The following is an 18,404-nucleotide window of genomic DNA, read 5'->3' as shown; positions in this document are numbered from 1 at the left end:
ATTCATTCATGCCAAAGTTTACATTTTTACATTGTCAAGCTGCTCCCATAAAGCAACAGTTTAAAACTGATGGCAAAAGAGTTCCCAGCATGAAATAATTCATACCAGTTTTAAGTGTTTCCGTGTTTTAAAACAGCTCTGAAATGTAAGTATTGAAAAACTGATCATGTTGAAAAGGCACACTTCAAATTATTTGAGAAATCCCACAAGAAGCCCACGTGTGCAGAAGGCAGCAGGAATCTAAGTTTTGTGCACACTTAATATTTGGAGAGTATAAAGAGGCTAATACTCCCCCTTACAACAAATACTTCTATTCCTAATGATTTCAATCTCAGTGCCACTTGCACCTTTAAGAATCTGGAGGGTTTAGAATCTAACGTTGCCATTTAAATAACCATTTTTCTCCCCAAAGGAATGCTGAGGCAGAGAACACTGCACCATGTGTGGGACGTCCCTCTGAGCACGACAACGTGGGTAAGAAAAGGGGACCGAACCTGTAATGGCAAGAAGGCAGAGACAGCTTATACCCTCCGGCAGCACTTTTGCCCAAAGATTAAATCTCATGTAGAAATCAAGCCTTCCGTCCTTGTCCTCAGGATCTAAAGAGGCAGCTTCCAGGTGAGTTATGCAAGAGTACTTGCGATCACAGACCTGAGAGAGTAAGCTGCCGCATGCTGGGAAGACTGCTTACTTGTGAAGAAAGGCAAGGAAATGGAGGAGTGAGGAAGATATTTATGAGGATAGGTAGCTGGTGGGAAGAAGGCGCCCTAACAGGAGATAAGTTGACCAGACTCTGGAACTATCTGTCCACTGACAGCAAACCAAGACATATGTCAAGGGCCCAGATGTGCAATCCACATAACAGCAGACATGTGATCTGAAAGGTCAGAATTTCAAGGTGGTATTTTATTCTTATTCATTTGTACATTTAAAACCATACAGGCAAAATCAAAAGTGCTTTGTAAATAGCCATTCCATATGTATTTGTTGAATGAATGAATGACTATCAGTACTGGCAATAATAATAATAAAAAAAAAAAAACCCAAACCTAATAAATACCACGTACTGAGCATTTACTATGGACCAAACATTGTTAGGTGGTTATTATATATCATTTCTTTTTATCCTCAAATCTTGAGGTGAGATTTTATGATTTTTTAAATGTTTATTTTTGAGAGAGACTGTGTAAGCAGGGGAGGGACAGAGAGGGAGACAGAGGATCCAAGCAGGGTCCATGCTGTCAGCACAGAGCCCAATGTGGGGCTTGAACTCACAAACTGTGAGATCATGATGTAAGCTGAAGTCAGATGCTTAACCAATTGAGCCACCCAGGTGACCCGTGAGGTAAGTCTTATTTCAACCCCACTTTACTAAGGAAGAAACTGGTATTAGAGAGGTTACAGAACTTGTTCAAGGTCACAGAGTTATTAAGGAGAGGAATCTATATTCCAATTATTAAACACAAAACAATAGACCCAAAATGGAGTTGCTCATGCTAAGCCCCAAGTCACCAAACTGAGACTTATTTACAGTTTCAGCTCTCCTGGAAATGGAATCTTAAACCAGTCATTCAGGAATCATCTGAACAGCAAGTTGCATAATCTGCCTTATAAGACCCCTGTCTTCCTGTGTAAGGAAAGTAACCTTGCAATAACCAGTTGGCTTCTTGCCCAGTATAACTTCCTTGTTCCTGCTCCCTTCTGTCTATAAAAGTCTTTTATTTGTACAACTCCTCAGAGTTCCGTTTGTTTTTTTTGTTTGTTTGTTTGTTTGTTTGTTTGTTTTTAAGGTAGGTTTCACACCTAGTATGGAGCCCAACTCGGGTCTTGAACTCATGGCCCTGAGATCAAGACCTGAGCTGCAATCAACAGCCGGATAGCTCAACTATCTGAGCCACCAAGGCACCCTCTCAGATCTTCTTTCTGTCTGCTAGATTGGATGCTGCCTGATTCATGAATCCATGAATAAAGTTAATAAGATCTTTAAATTTTTGTTCAGTTAAATTTTGTTTTTAATACAATCCAGATATCTGACTCCTTGACTTCCCTGTCTCCCCTGTGCTCTAAAGCAGGCAAGGAATGAAGAATTTAGAAGGATTGGCAGTGGGGGTAGAGAATAAACACTGGTATGCTGGTAAATGTTTAACAACTTGCTCGGAGGGAGTCTGATTTGTAGCATAGGCCAATTTCCATGGTGTAAATACTGCCAACAAGTCAAAGTTCAAGCTACCAAAATGTAGGTTACTAAACATTGAACTGGGAAGAAATATACACAGTTGGCTCCCAGGAGCACATATCAGCTGGCTCTAGCACACCATGGGAATGAACTACGTTGGTAATGAAAAGAGATCATCATGCCCTTCTTATACACCAGGAAAGTGTAAACTAGGCAAGAACTTGTAATTCCTTAAATACCATAATTGAATTGTAAAACATTTTTGACAAATATTTACTGCCATAATTAATCTGATTGTCTTTCAGGATTACTGAGTCCACAGCACCTACCAGTAGTATGTGAGTATCAATGGGCCTACATTCCTAAACTTCGCACTACGACATAGGCAGTGACCATACTACAAAAACGGGAGCAAAATATTAATGCACCGCATTCATAACCAGTTGTTTGATTAAATGCAACCATCTTTAAATTTTTTTTTTATTTGGCTCCACAAATAACCATGAAATTTATCTGCTCATGAACAAAATATTTAAGGGACACATACTATGCGTTAGATACAATCTGAGTCACAAATTCCCCAATCTATCAGGTAAGAATGGTCAGTTTGTGATTTATTTCCCTTAAGTGACAAAATGGTACCTAACTACATATGGTGAAATTTCGCTCAAGATATTTCAAGAAAACTGTCTAAGCAGCAAACGAAAATGTGACACTTCTAGGAACGTTCTTTTTTTAAGATTATTTATTTTGAGAGAGAGAGAGAGTGAGAGGGGCAGAGAGAGAGAGGGAGAAAGAGAGAATTCCAAGCAGGCTCCGCATCGTCAGCACGGAGCCCCACATGGGGCTTGAACTCTTGAACCATGAGATTGTGTGTGACCTGAGCCGAAATCAAAAGTCAGACATTTAATCCACTGAGCCACCCAGGCACGCTGACATTTCTAAGAACTTTTCAAAATAAAAGCCAAATTAAACTATTTGGGACTACCCCAAAATAAAAAGCTTTTGCACAGCAAAGGAAACCATCAATAAACAACCAGGCCCCCTACTGAATGACAGAAGATATTTGCAAATGATATATCCCATAAGGGGTTAATATTCCAAAATATATAAAGAACTTATACAAGTCAACACAAAAAAAATAATAATAATCTGATTAAAAATGGGGACCTAAATAGACATTTTTCCAAAAAAGACATACATACGGAAAAGATGTTCAACATCACTCATCATCAGGGAAATTCAAATCAAAACACAATGAGACATCACCCTACACCTGTAAGAAAGACTAGAATTTAAAAGAAATAACAAGTGTCAGTGAGGATGTAGAGAAAAGGGAACCCTCATGTACTGTTGGTGGGAATGTAAACTGGTGCAGCCATTGTGGAAAACAGTATGGAAGTTCCTCAAAAAATTAAAAATAGAATGACCATATAATTCAGCAATTTTACTACTGGGCATTTACCCAAAGAACATGAAAACACTAATTCAAAAAAATATATGCACCCCTATGTTTATCACAGCATTATTTACAATAGCCAAGATATGGAAGCAGTCCAAGTGTCCAACAATACAAGAATGGATAAAGATGTGGTACACACACACACACACACACACACACACAATGATGCAAAATGGAATGTTACTCAGCCATAAAAAAGAATGGGATTTTACCATTTGTAACAACATCGATGGACCTAGAAGCTTTAATGCTAAGTAAAATAAATAAAAGAAAGACAAATACCATATTATTTCATCCATATATGTTATTTAGGAAACAAAACAAACAAAGAAAAAAGAGACAAACAAAAACACAAACTCTTAACTACAGAGAGAAAACTGGTGGTTGCCAAAGGGGAGGAAGGTGAGGGAATGAGCAAAATAGATAAAAAGTACACTTGTCTTGATGATCACTGAGGAATGCACAGAATTGTTGAATCATTCTATTGTACACCTGAAACTAATACTGTATGTTAATTTTACTTTAAAAAAAAAATAGTAGTGGTTGCCCATTATAATTAATAAAAATGAAAGGCTCTTTTACTTTAAATTTTCTTTTCTTTTTTTTTTTTAATGCTTATTTATTTTTGAGAGAGAGAGAGAGAGACAGACTGTGAATGGGGGAGGAGCATAGAGAGAGATGGAGACACAGAATCCGAAGCAGGCTCCAGGCTCTGAGCTGTCAGCACAGAGCCCAATGTGGGGCTCAGTCCCATGAACTATGAGATCATGACCTGAGCCAAAGTCAGATGCTTAACCAACTGAGCCACCCAGGCATCCCATCTTTCATTTTTAATTCTTACTCCTAATTAAATTTTCATGTTTTTAGGGACATTATCCAGTAAAATTTTAAAGGAATATACTTATTTGGTTTGTTCTTTTTAATTTTTTTTAACGTTTATTCAATTTTGAGAGAGACAGAGAGACAGAGTGCAAGCAGGGGAAGGGCAGAGAGAGCGGGAGACACAGAATCCAAAGAGGGCTCCAGGCTTGGAGCTGTCAGCACAGAGCCCAAAGTGGGGCTCGAACTCACAAACTGTAAGATCACGACCTGAGCTGAAGTTGGCCCGCTTAACCAACTGAGCCATCCATGCGCCGCTAGGCTCTTTTACTTTAAAATGTTCTTTTAAGTCTTTCAGTCTCTGAGCTAATATGTGACATCATTAATAAATACTGCATCACATCTTCTGCCTGATATTGGAATCCAGATGAGTGTAACACCAAGGGGTACCAAGAGAAACTATGGGTAGACTCTTTTCATTTTTAATTTTTTTAAGCTCAAACTAAATGATCTCATTGCACAAAGGCAGAGGTAGTGGTCAGCACAGCTATACTTGGGTACTGATTCAGGAAACTGGAGAATGAGTAAGAGGTGAAACCAACTGCCTCCCAACCCTACCTGATAGTCTCCCCACCCAATTCCCACCACATAGTCCTGTACCTCATGACTTAAGCAACAGGGTTCTGGCCCTGCCAGGTCCCAGCTCCTCCTCACATGCTTCCTTGTAAATGAGGCACTTCCTGGAAGCTGCAACCAGGACAGAAAGTAATTGTTCATTTGCATGAGGCTTAGAAGCTGTTGAGGCTGTTGTGTGTAGCTGGTTGTTTCTAGATTAGGATTGTGTCTAAGTAATCAGTTTACATCTACATTTCCTGCATTTACATTTCTACAAATTAAGTTCACCATGGAAAATTCCAAGTTGTTTGTCTAATATCCTTCTCCAGACTAATTTATGATGCTATACCAGGGCATAATCACTTGATGCTGAGAGGAGTGAAAACAATGCAAAGAAGACCCACATGATAATATAAGCCGAGCTACACTCCAAAGTCTGGGGTCACGGTTTATCTGGGGAACTGACATGCTGATAATGCACAAAATTATCTGCCCAGAATGAGGCTTATTAGACTGCCCTAAAATTCTAGGCCCATTTTTGGTAAACTGATCAGGATTTAGAACCTGAAGACACTAAATGCACCAATAAAAAGGGGACCATACTTGTTTTATCTTCACAATATTTAAATATAACATTTGAAGGAAAGAAGTGTGATAATAAAGTCATTACATTTTATTAGATATTTTTAATTGTTAGGACTTTTAGCAGCTGTGTTTGCTCATGATTATTCTACAGTGGGAGGCACCATACAGCTATATTAACCATTTTTATTTTATTTATTTATTTTTAAAGATTTTATTTTAATTAATCTCTCTGCCCAACACAGGGCTCGAACTTACAACCCTGAGATCATGAGTCACGTGCTCTACGGATTAAGCCAGCCAGGTGCCCCTATATCAACCATTTTTAAACTCGAAAAGAATTTCCTACTCATAAAAGCAAACAACTTGCTCTCCTCTCACCCCACCCACATGCAAATTGTTCCCCTTTCTATTAATTGTTCATCCTCTTTGTTCACAACATTTTTTTTAATTGTTAAGTATCTCTTAGAGGTCAGGAATGGTGCCAGGTGATGGGGATACAAAGATGAAAAAACATAACTAACCTTCAAGAAGCTTATCAACTAACAAAAAATTCAAAGATACACTGATTTAACACAGAGTTACTGATTGCCTTCAACCCAACCGGCAATTTTGTAGGCATGGTGAATGTAGTGACAAATAAAACAGAAAAAGTCCCTCCTTCATGGAACTTACATTCTGTGGAGGGCAACAAAAATAGTCTAGGGTGGGGGTGCCTAGGTGACTCAGTGGGTTGAACATCCCACTCTTGATTTTGGCTCAATTCATGATCCCAAGATTGTGGGATCGAATCCTGTGTTGGCTTTATGCTGAGCATGGAGCCTGTTCAAGATTCTCTCCCTCTGCCCCCTCCCCCACTCCTCTCTCACACTCCCTCCCTCTCTCTCTCTCTCTCTTAAAACAAAGGCCGGGGCGGGGGGGGGGGGGGGCACCTGGGTGGCTCAGTCGGTTAAGCCTCCAACTTCAGCTCAGGTCGTGATCTCACTGTTTGTGAGTTCGAGCCCCGCGTTGGGTTCTGTGCTGACAGCTCAGAGCACGGGCCTACTTCAGATTCTGTGTCTCCCTCTCTCTCTGCCCCTCCCCTGCTCACGCCTCTGTCTCTCTCCCAAATATAAATAAACATTAAAAAATTTTTTTTTTTAATTGGGGCACCTGAGTGGCTCAGTTGGTTAAGCATCTGACTCTTGACCTCAGCTTAAGTCATGATCTCATGGTTCATGAGTTCAAGCCCCCAATTGGGCAGCACAGAACCTCTTGGGATTCTGTCTCCCTCTCTCTCTGCCCCTCCCCACTTTCTCTCTCTCTCTCTCTCTCTCTCTCTCTCTCTCTCTCTGTCAATAAAAATAAACTTAAAAAAAATAGGTTAGATCTGTTTTAAAAAAATGTCCAGGGTGATGAATGCTATCAAGAAAAGGAAAGTTGGATAAGAAAACCGAGAGAGAGTGGTGCTCTGCCTACTTGAGACAGAGTAATCTGAGAAGGCACTTGAACAAAGGTCTGGATGAAATGGAATATTTGGGCCAGGAAATTTACAAGCAGATAAACAATAAAGTCAAAGGCCTTAAGGTGGCAATATGTCAGTAGCTGCAAGGAAGCGGGTGTGGCTGGAGGGGAGTGAGCAAGAACATGTGTGTATATGGGGGAGGGCATCACGGAGGGCCCCAGGGTCACGGTAAGGACTCTGACTGTTATTCTAAGTTGATGAGAAGCCATTGAGAGCTGAGCACAGGGAAGTGATATGAAGTTGATTGATGTTTTTAAAGGATGTTGTGAAAAGGCTGTAGAGAGGCAAGCATGGACCAAAGAGACCGTTAGAAAGCTATTTCAGTAGTTTGTCAAGAGATGACAGTGGCTCAGACCAGGATGGTAATGAAACCGGAGGTGATAAGACATCAGATTTGGGAAGTTTTCCGAGAGGAGTCTTTAGGAAACTACCCCTGCTTGTATTACAGCTACTAATATTACATAAGAAATTTTAAAATTAACATTTCCTCAGCACTCACACTCAGCCAGGCACATCTTATTTGGTCTTCACAGCTTCACAAGGAAAGTACTTATTACCTCCAACTTAAAGATGAGGAAGCTGAGTCTTAGAAAAGTAATTCACTCAAGGTCACATGGATAGTACATAGGAAAACCAAGCCATGCATCTAGAGCTGTCTAATTTCTTTAAATATTTTTTTTAGGTTCATTTATTTATTTTTGAGAGAGAGGCAGAGAGAGAGCGGGGGAGGGGCAGAGAGAGAGGGAGACAGAGAATCCCAAGCAGGCTCCACACTGTCAGCACAGAGCCCGATGTAGGGCTCAAACTCACAAACTGTGAGATGATGACCTGAGCCGAAACCAATAGTTGAACGCTTAACCAACTGAGCCACCCAGGCGCCCTTAGAGCTAATTTCAATGCACACAACTTAGGAACTCTACTCCGCTGTGCATCTTATGTTAGAGAGAGAGAGAGATCACATGCATGCCTGCGCACGAATGGGAGAGGGACAGAGAGAGAGAGGGAGAGAGAGAATCTTAAGCAGACTCTGTGCTGTCAGTGCAGAGCCTGATGCAGGGTTCAATATCACAACTGTGAGATCATAACCTGAGCCGAAATCAAGAGTCAGATGATTCTTGATTGAGCCACCCAGGAGCCAGCCAGGAGCCCCACTTACATTTCTTTTTATGAAAACCTATCATTTCCATGTGAGTTTACGGTGCTGCATATCTACAGCCAGGTTTGCATCAGCTATTTCTTCTGGAGCCTTTAGTAAGTTATCCTTGGCATGCACTATGTCTACAATACATACACTTAATGGACTGAAATGTAATTACTGTCAGGTAAAGAGAAATGTTGAGTAGAGCACTCTATTTTTTAAGTTGAAATTGAGACCTTACAAGCTGTCAGCCTTGCAGAGGTCAGACTTCTGAGCAATACTTTACTGACTTTTTAGAAGTGAGAATAACAGAAGAAAAACATTCACAACTTTATTTTTCAATGAAAAAAAAAGAATTTTATGTCATCAAATGACAATGGAAAACTTAAACAGAGGAGAAATTACATATGTTTATAGTTGATTCAGAAGCTGAACAACACTGCATCCATCACCTCAATTAATTCTGGAGCTGTGAAAGTTTGGGATCTTCACTGTTCTTACTATGCTTAGGATTAACTAATTTGGGTAATGCTTTTTTTGAAGAAAATGTGAAACTATATCATTTCAAGGATGATACTTTTCTAGCGAAAAGTTTTCAATGGCAAGCCTGCTTTTTCATCCTCATGACACCATGGCCTAGAGATACTATGAAGTAATAATCACTCCACTGTAAAGACTCAAGTATCATTAACATCATGTCAGAATATGTGCCTTTATACACACAGACCTCATTATCTGATTATTTATTATCCCAGTCCCCATTATTTTGGTTGAAATGGAAGCAAAAGTCACCATTGCCTGAAATTCAATGTAGTTAGCAATCAAAAAAGCCATTTAGGCAAAAAGTCATCAAAAATTATGTGAGTAGAAATAAAAATTATATGGATATACACACACCACGAGCATATAAATGTATGTACATTTATTTGCATACCTGTTGACATAGGCCAAGACTGTTATGTGAGTACCACTCCACTGTGTGTCTTCCTGGCATATGAGCCACACCTGCTATGAATCATTGCATTTCTAGCTATGGTCTCTTTAAAGTGGGAGGAGATCTTAAAGATACTTTTGAAGCAATTTGAGTGCAGAATCCTAAGGTTTTTTTTTAATCGTTTTTTGTAAATCTTTACATTTGTCATAAACACTACTAAACAGACTGTAATTTTTTGACAACCTATGTCTTTTGAATCTTCCCAAAGCATTCAACTGAGTTTTCTTAAAAATTAGAATTCTTTTGGGGCGCCTGGGTGGCTCAGTCGGTTAAGTGTCCGACTTTGGCTCAGGTCATGATCTCGCGGTTCATGGGTTCGAGCCCCGTGTTGGGCTCTGTGCTGACAGCTCAGAGCCTGGAGCCTGCTTCAGATTCTGTGCTTCCTGCTCTCTCTGCCCCTCCCATGCTCATGCTCTGCTCTCTCTGTCTCTCAATAATAAATAAACGTTAAAAAAATTTTTTAAAAATTAGATTTCTTTTTTTTTTGCATTTACAGACCAACAGTTTATATGGGTTGAGTTAAATCACACAATTACAATAATATATATATTTTTATTTACTTTATAAATAATATGTAAAATATATATATATTTATTTATTTATATGTGTGTGAATACATATATATATATACATATGTATATATACATATAGCTGGCAAAAACACATTTGGGAACAAACACAGCTGGTATTAAATAAGTATACAAAAAAACAGGTGAGAGAAGACAGCAAGACACCCAGAGAGTGGTCAGCACTGGGAAAGACTTTCAGGGACCAGTGGCTTCGGGTCAGTGTATTTTTCAGAGAATGAGGTGATCAGTTAACCCAGCAAGTTGATAGAGGTTGGTTAAGAAAACTTCTACTACAGGGGCACCTGGCTGGATAGAGTATGCAACTCTTGACCTCGGGGTTGTGAGTTTGAGACCCATGTTGTGTGTAGAGATTACCTACATAAATAAAAATTTTTTTTAATTAAATTTAATCAAAAAAAAAAAAAAAGAAAACTTCTGCTATAATCACAAATAAGCCTACTACTCATAAAATTAGCCCTCAACCAAATGTCCCTTCCTACTTAACACTAGCATCTATCCAGACTACTGTGGACTGGTCCCTTGATAATACTAATAATATTAAGTGCTTACAGAGAACTTTTGTTCTTGGACCAGGGTGTTAATGAGTTCTAAGTGAGTTCACATGTTAACTTATGAGGGGGGTGCTATTATTAACCCAGAGAAAAGCAGAGGGAATTCAATTAACCAATCCAAGGTCCTATAGTTGGGGACACATGGTGGAGTTGTATTCTAACCAAAGTTGCCTGCTCCAAAGTTGTTCCCTTACCCACCACGCTATGCTCCTTTCTCTGTATGATTATCAAAGATAATAAATATTCAACAGTGTAAGTCAAACTACACTTGCAAATCCTGTAAAACATGCAGAATTTCATGAAGTTGACAGAAATCGTGTTGGAGAACAGCTAGAACAGCAGCCCAAGTTAATGAACAGTGAGCACTGGCAGAATCAGTTAACAATTGAAGGGAAGCTGACAAGATTAACAGGCACAACTAAAGCAGGCCCATCTGGGGTAAATTATCTTGGCGGTCAACCAATATTTACTAAGCACCTACTACGTGTCCGACACTGTCATACATGGTAGGGAAGCAACAATGAACAAACTCTAAATCTCTACCCTCATGAAACATATTTTGTGTGAAAAACACAATAATCAAGATCAATTTCCTTACATGCAGACTAAGAATGGTCATTGGAAAAAAAAAAAAAGAATGGTCATTGGGGAAACTGAAGTCATAAAACATTTCTGCAAAAATGAACCTCTTCATATCTCCCTTCAAAAGACAAAAGTGAAATCAAGGACTTCATAACACACAATCATAAGACTATTCTTGCAAAAGTATATATCATTCACTTAAAAAATCCACACCCGAATCATTTTAAGATTTTTGTTTATTATAAGAATTTTGTCCTTTCATTGTTTTGTTATTACAAAATGTGTTCATTATAATGAATTTTGTTCATTATTAGAACTAGCACCTAACTGTGATTATGACCTAAATTTTGTGATTGTTAACCAAGTGAAAGGTAAAATAATTTCCTTAATTTTTAGATTCATTTTTGGAGTTAAATACCCAACCTCTTTTCCTTTGTTTAATATGTCATTTTGGTCTCCCTTTGAAGGTGACTTAATTCTAGGTGACCCGGTTTTCTGCCACCAACCCCTGAGTAGGTTTGTGGTCGTGACGAGGAACAATGGGAGTGGCCAAAGGCCACAATCTACTCAGCAAACAGTACTTGCACAAAAAGTGAGATTAGGTTAATAAAAAGCAACCAGGATACAGAACTGGCAAAACTTTGAAAATAAAGAGCTAGAGAATATTCTGGAAGCATGAAACACAGGCCAAAGAAGATGTAAAAGAGAGTGGCTTGGGGCGGCACCTGGGTGGCTCAGTGGTTAAGCATCTGACTCTTGATATCAGCCCAGGTCATGATCTCTCAGTCATGAAATTGAGCCAGGCTTCACACTGAGCATGGAGCCTGGTTGGGATTCCCTTTGCTTCTTTTTCTGCTCCTCCCCTGCTTGTCTTCTCTCTCTCTCTCTCTCTCTCTCTCCCTCCCTCCCTCAAAATAAATAAATAAACACTTAAAATAAAAAAATAAATAAAAGAAAGTGGCTTATTGGCTGGAAGGAATTAATATGTAAAGTTGATTCACGATAGCCTGGGAGATTTGGTTACAAAGGGAATGTAAGAAACTATAACAAATTAAACATGATTGTGCTCAAGAATGTGGGTGTGGCCTTGTAAAAATTTAAACTAGTCCTTTGAGGTTGACTTTAACTTGTCCTCAGTTTTGATATCTTTGCATTAATAGTTTCATAATACAGAAGCATTGCACTATGCTATTCCAGCTTGTTAAATTTAGTGGTTGTTTGAATCACATCTTTCTAACTCGATTTTCGGTAGGAAACCAAGCCATGTGGCTAAAACATAAATACATAAAATAAGGCATGCCAGGTATGGGAATGTTACGTTTGGGAGAAACTGGGTAAAAGACACATGAGATCTTTCTGTATTATTGTTTTATTACTACATGGAAATCTCCATTTATCTCAAAATAAGAGGATTAATTTAAAAAGGGTGGCACAAGGTCTTATTCCCACTCTCTTTTCCAACTGCTAAACTCTAAGTGGCCAGGACCTCCTCCCTCGACCATACACAAACCACTTTTATTAGTTTCTTTATGCAAGCAAATACAAACATGCACTATTACTCCCTCCACCCTCTAACCCCTCTCACCCCCACCCACTAATAGTGGCATATTTTGCTCTGCATCTTGCTTTTTTCCATGTAACAATGTATTGGAGATTTTTGCATACCAATGTATTAATTTAAAAAGAGTATTCTAGGGACGCCTGGGTAGCTCAGTCGGTTAAGCATCTGATTTCGGCTCAGGTCATGATCTCACGGTTCGTGAGTTCAAGCCCCATGGGGGACACTGTGCTGACAGCCCTGAGCCTGGAGCCGGCTTCAGATTCTTTGTCTTCTCTCTCTTCCCCTTCCCTGCTCACGCTCTGTCTCTCTCTCTCTCTCAAAAAAAAAAAAAAAAGATGAGGTGCCTGGGTGGCTCAGTCAGTTAGGTTAAGTGTCCGACTTTGCTCAGGTCATGATCTCACGGTTCATGAGTTTGAGCCCCACATCAGGCTCTGTGCTGACAGCTCGGAGCCCGGAGCCTGCTTCAGATTCTGCATCTCCCTCTCTCTCTGCTCCTCCCCCATTCACGCTCTGTCTCTCTCTCTCTCAAAAATAAATAAAATATAAAAACAAATTTAAAAAATTTAAGAAAAAAAAGAGTATTCTATATAGACAGGGCTTTCCTTTGAGGTATTCTTTGGATAAACCATATTTATTTAGCCAGTCCTCCCTGATGGAAATCTGCATTGCTTCATCCTTTTGTTATTAAAAGTAATGCTATAAGTACCCTTGCAGATATATTTTTGTCATCTTGATAGATGCCAAGTGCCTCCATAGAGACTGAATCTATTTACATTCCCAACAGCACATATGAAAGCCTGTTTCCCCTAAGTCTCACCAATATCAATACCAATGTTATCAAACATTTAGTTTTCTGCTGATCCAATCATGAAAAATGACATCAGTGAGTTTTAATTTGAATTTTTATCCCATTCATGAGGCTGAGCATCTTTCTATATGTCTAAAAGCTATTTGCTCATTTAACCAATATGCTGAAGAATAACAATGTTACAAGATTTGTGATGAGAAAGCTGAGTTTGAATGTCATATTGGAAAAAGGTCTTCCCAGGATTATGGTTCTTATTTAAAATGCAATGGCTCTTAAAGTGTTCAACGTTGTTAAGAAATTCCAGAACATCAGATTGGTTGAACAATGTCATCATGTAAAAGGGGATCATCCTGAATACATCCATATCGCTGATCAATGACCAATGACCTTATCATCCCTAAAGGGATATTGCCCTAGGGGAAAAAAAATAACAGTATCAATAGTGAATGCCCAAGAAATATGAATTCAACAAATATCAAAAGCCTTCATGGATCTTACATTCCAGTGAGGGAAGACTGATAAAGTTGAGGGGCACCTGGGTGGCTTATTTAGTTAAGAGACCGACTCTTGATTTCAGTTCAGATCATGATCTCACCATTCATGAGTTTGAGCCCTGTGGCAGGTCAGCAGGGAGCTTGCTTGGGATTCTTTCTCTCCCTCTCTCTCTGCCCCTCCCTTGCTCATGCACGCACTTGCTGTCTCTCTCTCAAAATAAATAAATAAACATTAAAAAAATCAGTTAATCATAGAGTTTGTTGCAAGATGATAGATGATGCTATGGTGAATAATTAGACTAGATATGGGGGATCAGCAACACTAGCGTGCAATTTTATTTTATTATTTTTTTAAATGTTTATTTCTTTTTGAGAGAGAGAGCACGAGTGCGGAAGGGGCAGAGAGAGAGGGAGACAGAATTCGAAGCAGGCTCCAGGCTCTGAGCTGTCAGCACAGAGCCCGACGTGCGGCTCAAACTCACAAACTGAGAGACCATGACCTGAGCCAAAGTCAGATGCTTAACTGACTGAGTCACCCAGGCCCCCCACATGCAATTTTAAATAGGGCAATAGGCTTTACCAATATTTGAACAGAGGAGGAGGTAAAGGAGAAAGCCTGACAGTACCTGGAGGAAGGTACTCCATCTGGCAGAGGAACAGTCAAGGCAAAGGTCATGAGGAGGTGGTGTGCCTGACATGATCAAGACACAGGAAGGTGGGCCAGTGTGCTTGGAGGGAAGTGGAGGGAATGAGGGTAAGGCAAAACAGGAGACAAGGACAGTAGAGATAAGTTATAGGAGATAAGATCGAACATTGCTGGGGCCAAATGGATAAACCTGGTGTTATTCCCATCACTTCTTGCTCTTAATCTAAATCTTGCCTTTGCCTCAATGACTTAGTTTTCTAGGAGGGACAGAGATGATCTAGTGCTCTAGCTGCTCAAGTAGGCAGGAGAGCAGACAACCTAAACCGCCCCCCACCCCCCACCCCAGCACATGTGGACAAGTGCTTTATAGGCTGTTGGCTCCGGCAACAAGGTGACCATCTTCAGCCTTTTTCTCCTGTAAACCTGCTTTTCCTGAAGGCTTCCTTTCCTTGTTGAATTTAACACCTGCTCTTTGGACTGTCTGTGATTTGAGCATCTCACAAGTGGTTCGCCTTGTCAGCTCATTTCCCCATTTCTGAACGTCTTCCATTTCAAGTTCACCTTGGGGTGCTATGAATCACAACTACCTCGGACATCTCCACAAAGACTCAAACTCTGCCTCTCACCCCTTCACCAATAAGTACCAAATATTATCTGTTCCTGACCTTTATATCCAGGACAAACACAGCTACTATTTTCTCAATAAAAAGCATTGTAGGGAGAGAAACTCTTCCCTTTTACAGGAGTCCAAGAGGATCTATCCCACTTCAGAATCAAGAGAAACCAGACAATGCCATGTGGGACTGAGATGAGCCATGAGAAACCAAGTCCAGGTTTCCGCAGGGTGCAAGGCCTGATGGGAAAGTCTCCTTGATGCATGGAACACTTCTTAAGTGGGCAAAACCACTGTTAACTGCAGATTTGCTTTTCTGCACTATTCTCCACATTGCCTTCTTCTTTGCTTCAAACTCTAGTCTCCTCTTGCCTCACCTTCTTTGTTTCCCCTTCCTGGCCCACAAACATAACAGAATGTTGCTCACCACTCAGCATGGCTGCAGGAGGGAGAGGCCCTACAATCTCTATAACCATCAAGTGGTAACAAACCTTGGTTGTCACCAACTTTACTATTCCCTCACCAACCAATGCAGGTTACACCACTTGGATAAAGATGGATCCTTCTAATGTTTAAGGAAGGCCCATTGCCATGGTCTAGGCACAGAGCTGGGAGGCATTTGAAAAGGATCAAGACCGGGGCGCCTGGGTGGTTCAGTCGGTTGGACGTCCAACTTCAGCTCAGGTCACGATCCGTCTGTGAGTTCGAGCCCCGCATCGGGCTCTGGGCTGATGGCTCAGAGCCTGGAGCCTGCTTCCAATTCTGTGTCTCCCTCTCTCTCTGCCCCTCCCCCGTTCATGCTCTGTGTCTCTCTGTCTCAAAAATAAATATTAAAAAAAAAAATTTAAAAAAAAAAAAGAAAAGGATCAAGACCTCCTGGGCACCAATGAAGTGACCCTCAAGAAAGGTAGAGGCCAAAACTCACCAAAAAAATCCCCAAAACCAAAAAACAAACAACAACAAAATGGTACAATGGCAACACAAAAGATGTCATAAGCTGCTGATAATTTGAGGGCTCTGGCTTTGGGGGTGCAGTATCCAAAGGGATCTTAGGCAGCTCCATCCAGGAATGCTTAAGCCTGACTCCCAAATCCTTGGAAGTGAGACAAAGTGTTGCTTTTGGCATGGGACGGACTTGGGCGTGAATTCCACTTCCATCATTTCTAACTGTGACATCAGTGTCATATTGATGATATTTCAACATCTGCTTAAACTTGGTTTCCTTGTATGAAAAATAGTCGGACATCCATCACGAGGATGCTGGGAAGGAAGCATGTGAGCTGTTTTAGCACACACCTGGATCTGCCTCTTAACACACTCAATAAATGGCATCCATCAGGACCCATTCTTCCTTCAATACCGCCCAAGAAGCATCTTCCAGGGATTCTGTCCCACAGTCCGTCGGAAGTTCTACCGTCTGTCCTGGGCCCCTCCCGACGCCACTGGGTTCAGTGTTCAGGGTAAAGTCAGAACCGCCGGGCTCTGCACCCGCGGGCTCCCTACCGGTCCCGGCCGCCAGGAGCGCGCTCCCCCGCGTCGTCGGACCTGGGTCTGCCCGCGGGACGGCTGGGTCGGGACCCTTTCCACCGCAGCGACAACGCCGCCCTCTCTGCCCGGCCCCGGGCCCCCGCCGCCCAGCCCTCACCTGATGTAGGGGAGGAAGGGGTTGACGTGCCCCGAGAGCACCGCGACCACGTAGGAGATGATGAAGGCGGCGGACGACCAGGTCACCAGAAGAAAGGGCACGAAGGCCATTCCCCTCAGGAAGCACAGCATCGCGCCGCCGCCGGGAGGGCGCTGCGCCCAGCGGGGCCCGGCGCGGGACGCGGGGCGCGGGAGTCGCGCACGTGCTGGCCCGCAGGCGGCGGCCGGACGGGAGGCTCCGCGACGGCGGGGCAGGCCCGGCCTCGGACGGAGGAAGGCGCGGAGAGCCCAGCGAGGCGGCGGGCGGCGAGGCGGCCGGCCGGGGGTGGGTGGGGCGCGGGCGGCCCGGGCTTGTTGCGAAACCGGTGAAGTCACAAAACGGCGGCCCCCGCGGGCTTGGAGGCGCGCGGTGACCTCCTCGCGGCGCCGGACTCCTTTCGCTTTTGGTTCGGACTCGGCGGGGGTCGGCGCGGGAGGGCGGGGATGCCCGGGGCCGTCCCAGCCGGCCCGGCCTCCGCAGCTCTTGAGCAACTCGGGAGAAACGATCAGGACCTCCCGGGCCCTCCTTCTTCCCTCGGGGTTTCCGGGATGCTGGGCCTCGAACCCCAGGGGCTTCCCCTCCGTGGTACGGCCACCTGCCCGTCGCGGGGGGGGAGAGCGTGGCCCCCGCGAGGCGACACCCACCCCATCCCGCGGCTGCTGCTGCTGCTGCCTGCAGGGGTCGGGTCAGAAGTAGGGTGACGTTCGCAAACTCACGGGGCACGGACGTGACACCCACCTGGATGCTGCCCACAAGGAAACCTAGAGCGTGGAAGGGGCCCGTGGGAGTCCAGGTCGGACTGACTTCAAGCGGGGCCCGAAGCGGCTCCTTGTGCGTCACAGTTCTGCTTTCCCCTAGAGCAGACCTGGAGTGTTTCCTAGAAGTTAGATTTCCCTTTCCCCGCTGACGGATCAGGGTTAGCCCACGCTGGGAGCCATGACCTAAGATGAGTAATGGGGACCTCATACATTTCAAACACTGAGAAAAGAATTTGTGTCCTGTAGGCACTTGTGAGCCCTGGTGATTTTGAGGGATAGTTTATAGATTCTGAGCCCGGGGTCTGTGTCGGAGGTCATGGGGGTCTCATGGGGACCAAACGTGGGTTCATTTCAGTCATATAAACATTTCTTGGGTGCAAACCCTGCTAGGGGACAGGATGCAAAGATTAAATAGTACCATGGGGCCTAAGAGACTGACATCAAAATTAAATAAAATTACATGGAATATTACATAGAATATTTTTTAAAAAGGAAAAGAGGCATGTGCAGAACTGACAGGCCAGCGCTCAGAAAGGTATTAGGGAAGTCTTCCTGACAGATGATACTAGAGTTTTCGAAAGTAAAAGATTGCTAACCAGACAAAGAAAGGGGAGAGTAGCATTCCAGGCCAAGGAAGCAATAAGAGAAAATGCGTAGAGTGGTGTTGCTTATATTTCTGGAACTAGAAAAAGCACTCACATAAGTGTAAAGCAGAGAATGGAGAGGTGGGCAAAGAGGCCATCTCACAGAAGCCCTGGTAATTATTTTTATTTCACTTTTTGTTTTCATTTTTGCTTTGTGGTAGTGAGGAAATTACAGGAATATGG

At 42.3% G+C, this 18,404-nt stretch overlaps 1 protein-coding gene and 1 long non-coding RNA gene across 8 annotated transcripts in view; both read right to left on the bottom strand.

Moving 5' to 3' along the window:
* The window catches only part of DRAM1 (DNA damage regulated autophagy modulator 1), a 65,857-nt gene extending 48,842 nt beyond the window's left edge, over positions 1-17,015 (bottom strand). For 5 of the 7 annotated variants that reach the window (XM_042993026.1, XM_042993025.1, XM_042993027.1 and 2 more), the window contains exon 1: positions 16,781-17,001. In XM_042993026.1, the coding sequence (XP_042848960.1) occupies positions 16,781-16,911 (131 nt within the window). In that variant the 5' untranslated portion in view covers positions 16,912-17,001. Of the gene's footprint in view, positions 1-5,117; positions 5,205-16,780 lie in introns of all 7 variants that reach the window. The other 2 variants (XM_042993030.1, XM_042993029.1) reach the window with 2 other exon arrangements.
* On the bottom strand, positions 13,459-16,769 carry LOC122240440. Its single transcript, XR_006220181.1, has 2 exons — positions 16,432-16,769; positions 13,459-13,795 (listed from the first exon to the last, which is right to left on the bottom strand). It is a non-coding gene; the product is annotated as an uncharacterized LOC122240440 (long non-coding RNA).
* Positions 17,016-18,404: the final 1,389 nt, after the last annotated feature.

The sequence above is a fragment of the Panthera tigris genome, chromosome B4 (genome assembly GCF_018350195.1).
Source record: "Panthera tigris isolate Pti1 chromosome B4, P.tigris_Pti1_mat1.1, whole genome shotgun sequence".
In the NCBI taxonomy this organism is placed as follows: Eukaryota; Metazoa; Chordata; class Mammalia; order Carnivora; family Felidae; genus Panthera; species Panthera tigris.
This window is presented reverse-complemented; position numbering and strand designations above follow the sequence as displayed.